At 44.3% G+C, this 6,300-nt stretch overlaps 1 protein-coding gene across 1 annotated transcript; it reads right to left on the bottom strand.

Annotated features, from left to right (window-relative positions):
- Window positions 1-2,876: 2,876 nt before the first annotated feature.
- On the bottom strand, window positions 2,877-5,747 carry RPL34 (ribosomal protein L34). The gene is made up of 4 exons (XM_009649189.2): window positions 5,642-5,747; window positions 5,450-5,549; window positions 4,604-4,707; window positions 2,877-3,005 (listed from the first exon to the last, which is right to left on the bottom strand). Exons 1-4 carry the CDS (start codon window positions 5,704-5,706, stop codon window positions 2,921-2,923), a joined length of 354 nt encoding a protein of 117 aa, XP_009647484.1. The 5' UTR covers window positions 5,707-5,747; the 3' UTR covers window positions 2,877-2,920.
- Window positions 5,748-6,300: the final 553 nt, after the last annotated feature.

Genomic DNA, 6,300 nt, shown 5'->3' with positions numbered 1-6,300 from the left:
GGGGGCCCCCCCTGGCCCGCAGCCAGAGGGGACCCGGGCGGCTGCACCCCGAGAGCCGAGGGGAAAAAATGTGGCCCAGCAGCAGCAGCTGAAGGCGAGCAGGGGTACCCACATGTATACAAACTGTCTTACACCCTCCTGTCAGCGTACAGACGCCTCCTCGGCCCAGGCCGGCAGCGGGGCCAACCTGCCACCGTCCTCAGCTCGGTTGAGGCTGGGTATGGAGGGAAGCACCCAGGCAACACACGAGGGAGAAAATTCCCTGTCTTGGGTGGACGCTGGTCTAGGTCCTCTTGCTTCACAAATGGGGACACAGGAGAGCCCTTCTCAGAGCAGTGCCTGCCTTCTCTACATGCTGAGGCGCTGGAGCTTGTCCAGGGAAGAGCAATGAAGCTGGTGAGGGGTCTGGAGCACAAGTCTGATGAGGAACGGCTGAGGGAACTGGGGTTGTTCAGCCTGGAGAAGATGCAGCTGAGGGGAGACCTTATCGCCCTCTGCAACTGCCTGACAGGAGGGTGTAGCAAGGTGGGTGTTGGTCTCGTCTTTCCCAAGCAACAAGTGATAGGACAAGAGAAAATGGACTCAAGTTGGGCCAGGGGAGGTTGAGGTTGGACATTAGGAAAGATTTCTTCACTGTAGAGGTTGTCAGGCACTGGAAGGGGCTGCCCAGGGAAGTGGTCGAGTCCCCATCCCTGGAGGCATTTAGAAGAGGTATAGATGTGGTGCTTGGGGACATGGTTTAGTAGTGGACAAGTACAGTTGAGCTCAATGATCTTAAAGGTCTTTTCCAACCAAATGAGTCTATGATTCTATACCTTTGAGCCGAGGTCAAGCCTTTAGACAGCACGGGAAGCATTTCCTTCAGAAAAGGCACCTTATAGCCAGGGACTGAATCAGAGGACTGGCTGGAGAGAAGTAACAGGTCCATAAAAAAAACCAACCAAACAAAAAACCCAAACACCATATATAGGAAGACTGATGCCTTTTAGCAGACATAATTGAACACTGGAGAGAGGCAGTAAAAACCACCTCAATACTAACCCCCCAATACTTACTCCAAAAGCAGTCTCCCTCCACCTTGCCTCCTTTCCAAAAGCCTCAAGGAAAACTCTAATCTCACAGCTTTTAATGTAAAACAAGAGCACTTTGGGGCAGGTTAGACATCCCTTGCCACTTCTGCTTTAAAAGCATGTTTCCAGAAAGCCAAAGGAATGAAGTTTGTACTAGCACAGTAAGGCAACAACTACAATTTTAACCTTGTAAACTATAGCAACAGCACCTAAAAATATCAGGGCACTAATGCCAGTCTTAAAACTCCCTTTAATTGGCTACAGCCTTTGGAACAAGTTTTAGCATAACCTGAACTAAGGAGAAACACTTCATACTTAAAGCTACACACGTCAGCTGCAACGTTCATCCATTTTGAGAATACCAAATTATTTTAATGACTTGGGACACTGTGAAGAAATTCTTGGGGAGGCAGAGCTCCTTTCACCATGCACAGTGTTAGGTCGGTTTTCCTGGACCACAGCCACCTCCTGCCATCAAACCCAGGCAGCACCAACACCACCGCTCCCAGTTTGCACGCAGCTGACCCAAGGTACCAGCCAGCTGCTGCCAGAAGTGCAGGTCTTTTCACCAACTCTGTTTTCTGTCATGCGTTTCTTAGCTGACCGCACAGCCTGACAAGCTTCGGAGCCAGGCATGGTGTGGACAGACAGCGTGCAGTCAGGCAGAGGAGTTTGCACACGTCCCTTGAGCCACACAGCCGGAGCACAGACTCTGGAAGTGATCTGAGAAACCTCTTCAAATGACATCCTCAGTGCTGCCAGAAGTCTGCACACTCAGTCATTATTTCTCCTCCTTCCTTATTCTGGTGGTTGAGTTCACTACTTTTTGAAAAAAAAAAAAATATAGAGATAAATATCTCAAAGATTTGGTAAAAAACAGATACCCGCTTCTTGTCATACCAAGTTCCAAAATTCAGAGCTGGGGCTGAGGAATACCATTGCACCCACCGGTAATGCAAGAATTATCCCAAGTGTGTTAAAGCACTCCTGGGTAGCATTAGAGGCACACTGACAGTTCTCTCTACGCAACAAAATGAAGCAAAGCAGCAAAACAAGCTCATTTCCACCTTTTACAATTGCTTTTTACATTATCATTACGTCCTCAGCCATACAGATCCAACTCTGCTTCAAGTTTCAAAACCAGAGGCCTAAATTGCTACTATAAAACCTAATTCTGGAAGCCATTAAGGGTCTACCTGACCTGGGCCCCGGAGCTCTGCTTGTATCAGAGCTGTAACTTGGATAACTTTTTAGGAAGCACCTAACAACCAGGATACAAGAACTTTCATCCAGGAGATCCAGAGGTAGCAGCGTCTAACCATCTGGCAGATGCAGCACTGGCTTCACACAGTCAATTTCCCCCCACCCTCCAATTTGAGTAGCAGTAACTACAGCACATACTACTGGGAAAAAAAACACCCTACCTTAGGCCCATACTAGCTCACCTCTTCTTCGCCTGACAATCCCTCTTCCAGCCTTTAGTCGTAGTCTCCCTCTGTTTGCTTTTCTTTCTCAGATTTCTAACTTTCTTATCAGCCAAGTCCTCTGATAACACCATACACAGATGTTGCCATGAAAAAAAATTGCATTACTCAAAAGTTATTCCAACACCTCTAACGGGACCCATGACAGTCCTGGTTAACCAGATCTCCTTCCACCTACTTGACTTCCTCCATCTGCAGGCAGCACAAAACACAGCATCCTGACTTGCGGGTTTCGTTGCATCAAAACCCAACTCTGCATTTAACGAGCTGTGAGAAGCAGCTCCTACCAGCTTTGACTAGCACGTGGAATGACAGGACACCATGAAAGTGGAGATTTCATTTATTGGGCTGAAACGACAATTAGATTCACTTTGACTTCTGGCTCTGTGCTTGTGCCTTCAACACTTTTACAACAATCTTCTGCTCCTCAATAAGAAAAGCTCGTTTGATTCTGGAAAGGAAAAACAACAACTTTAGGACATGTATCTGCTTAAGTGAAAACACAAAAAAGAGACAAAGTTACAATTAGTTTTACTGTCTCCAATGTTCATTGCACATCTGGTGTTCGTTCCACATAACAAAAAGAGAAACCATCATTCTCACCAGCATCAGAGGACAGGGACAGTGGCACTGCATGAATGTAGAAGTCTGGGGAAGAAGGCCTAGCATGCCTGCCAATTTAGGGCGAGTGGCTTGTAGACAAGCAAGGTAATACTTGATAGCTGAACACTGGCAAAAATTACCACCTTCACTAACTTCAAAGGCAAAAACCAAAACTCCTCACTGGCAAATGAATTTAGCTGTTCTTGAAAGTCAGAATTGGTGTGACCAGTCATGGTCAGCTCTTCCTCAGAGCTACAGAAAACTTGATGCGAGTCCAGCTACCAAACCAGTTCCTCTCTCAGGATTAAAGTGTCTTTGCACACAAACAGAGAGAACCCTGGCAGGTAAAGTCATGCCTGAATATGATTATTTCTGGAAGACACGTAGGGCCACCACGCAGATGGACCTAAGCAATAGTACTCACAACAGCCTATTTGTGCTTTTAACTTGAAATCATCAAATATACCACATGTTCTTCTACCTCAAACATTAAAATGCCATTCCATGTGCATTTGGTATACAGAGCTACTGTGGCAGTACACAAAACCTACCAAAGATGGCTGAACAGACACAGAAGAAAACCTGCCAATTACAGGGAAGGAGTTTTTGGGTTTAGGCAGAATAAGGATACTCATGCATTAAAAACGGACCTACCAAGCTCAAAGTGTTTGGGAAAACACTCAAAACAGCTGTTTTTTAACACATACAAGTTATGCTATGGATCTGCAGCTGTAACAACCCATCTTCAGTGGCACCTAATGTGATTTAACTAAGGATTCACACAAGAAAAACAAAAAAGCTGACAAGATTTGACTACAGATGAAAAAACTGACATTAGACTGTTGACTCCAGAGATCTGCTTTGATTACCATTCGTAGAAATGACATATTCTTTGTAATATGCCTTTTTTCCTCCAACATGCCAAGTATAGGATGTACAGCTGTTACCCAACAAAACCAAATTCAGTAAGACCCAGCGAAGGCAATCTTAAAGCTTAACCACATAAAGATGCTTAATATGTGACCAATTAAGATCTTGGAATCCCAAACCCCCGCAAAGAAGCCAAAAGCTCAACTGATCTTACACTAGTATCTCTGCATAAGACAAAAAAATAGGACAACAGAAGAGAAAAATCTTTACTACGGGGCTGAATGAAAAATAAAAATCCAGAACGAGCAGACTGTTTAGCACCAAAGCAACAGTGCGTTAAGAAATCGTGAAGAATGTAAGCTCTCTGCAAAGGAGCTCCCTATGCGGCAACTGGTGCAAATCCACAGGGCAGAAGTTGCACACGTCACTGCTAATGTGCCCCATGCTTACTCCTTCCAGTTTACTATACCTATGATCAGAAAAGAGTCTTCACAATTTTGGCCCACATTACGAAAACAGCGCAAAAATCTCACATGAGGTAACCTCAAGAATCAAGTTAGTATTCTGTCAACTCACCTGTCGCGGACACACTTGGCACACATGGAACCACCATAGGCTCTGCTAACATGCTTCTTCGTTTTTGAGAGCCTCATAAGAACTTTAGGGCGCACAGCGCGAACCTACAGAAAGCAAAAATGAGAATCGTACCATAAGATAACAACCTTATTAAAAAAACTTACTTTGATAGTTTAAAAAAGCAGCACCGCCTGAAGTTGACTATTCAAGATGCAAAAAAAGTGAAAGCCTGTTGTACAAGCCATCTTTAGCATTCCTAAGCTGGTATTTTCATTCTACCAATAGATTCATCATTTAAAAATTGTTTATAAAATAAAATTGTTTTCCCAAGTGTAGGCGCTGCTCAAAGACAGCCATTACTCGAGCATTCCCATCACTGTTAAGAGCAATGGCATTATGCCAACAATACATTTCACAGAAAAATATCCTGCTAAAACATTAATTCCTTTTTTCTAAAACTGAAAGTCAAACTTGGCTTACGCGGCGGTTTTTTTTGAAGCCTACCTAACAGGTCCAATTTAGACTTTTAAACCTGCTGCAGAGTCACCTCGGTCTAACTCTAAAAATTTCAGTCAGTTACAACTTGCAGAACAAGAAGGTTCAGATATAACAGCAATGAGAACCACACGCATTAATAAAGCACTTACTCTTTAAGCTTTCAAACCTTGTTTTACCAGTTAAATTTTACAACATTCAGGTAAGAATATTTTTTAAAAAAAAAAAAAGTTGTTCCAAGAAGAATTCATCAAAGAAACAGGCATAGTACTTGAAAAGTAATACTTTCTATACTGAAAAAAAAAATTGCTGTTAAAAAATTAGTATTATGCCAATAAGGATAATACTTACACCACGAAGTCTTCCTGGGCATATACCACATGCCGACTTCGGTGCCTTCCCTACTTTCTTGGTGTAAAGGTAAACAATCCTGTTCCCGGGTGTTCGGGACCTAAATACAGCAGAAAAACACTCTGTTAACAATCAAAACTTAACTCAGCTTTCTTAAAAATTAAGTTTTCTTAGAAACTACATCTTACTTACAGTCTGGTCTTGTTGGAAGCTGTGTTGTAGGACAACCTACGGCGGTAGGTCAGGCGCTGAACCATTTTTTACACCTAAGTTACAGACAAAAACAAAGCAGCGCTAGTTTAAGGGCTCAGTGCCCAGATGGAGATTCATATATTGCAGCACCACCTACACTGAAGCACCAAGCTAGATCAGCAGCTGCCGGTTCTGTATTAGCATTAACAAACTTAAAGCATTTCTTCATCAATAACAGCCAAAAAAAAAAAAAACCCCAAACACGTGACAGTGGAGAGAATGGGATTTGCAATGAAGATTCATCTGAACTAGCTTGAACGCAGTTCAACAGCCTGGTCTTGCCTGTAGGACACCCGTACGGCTCCTCTAGAAAACTGTTCAAAGCTTTACCGGCTCTGCTTTTTCTAGTCAACACAAGCACAAGCTTTGTTGGCAAGGCTGAAAAATGAACCGAAGCAAACAAGGCATGCCTCTCCCTACCTCATCTGACAACAAACTGCATTAGTTACTCCCTAGGCCCAAGCCGGAGCCTTCTCCGGGCCCAGCACAAGGCGACGGGGGCAGCGAAACCCGCAGTACCCCGCTTCTGCGGCGGCGCAAGGGAGTAACGCCCCAACGGGACGCCCGCCGCCTTCAGAGCCCCTCAGGGGAACCCCCCG

This window comes from Egretta garzetta, unplaced genomic scaffold, assembly GCF_000687185.1.
Source record: "Egretta garzetta isolate BGI_Z169 unplaced genomic scaffold, ASM68718v1 scaffold41, whole genome shotgun sequence".
In the NCBI taxonomy this organism is placed as follows: Eukaryota; Metazoa; Chordata; class Aves; order Pelecaniformes; family Ardeidae; genus Egretta; species Egretta garzetta.
Note: the sequence above shows the minus strand (reverse complement) of the source record. Positions and strands in the feature narration are given on the sequence as shown.

Bases quoted from the DNA above. Each gene is read 5' to 3' on its own strand.
- RPL34 (XM_009649189.2), bottom strand. From the start codon at position 5,706: ATGGTTCAGCGCCTGACCTACCGCCGTAGGTTGTCCTACAACACAGCT. The intron at 4,708-5,449 runs GTAAGTATTATC...TGCTTTCTGTAG, and splicing joins GCCCAGGAAGACTTCGTGGT to GTTCGCGCTGTGCGCCCTAA. The intron at 3,006-4,603 runs GTGAGTTGACAG...TTTCCTTTCCAG, and splicing joins GCCAAGTGTGTCCGCGACAG to AATCAAACGAGCTTTTCTTA.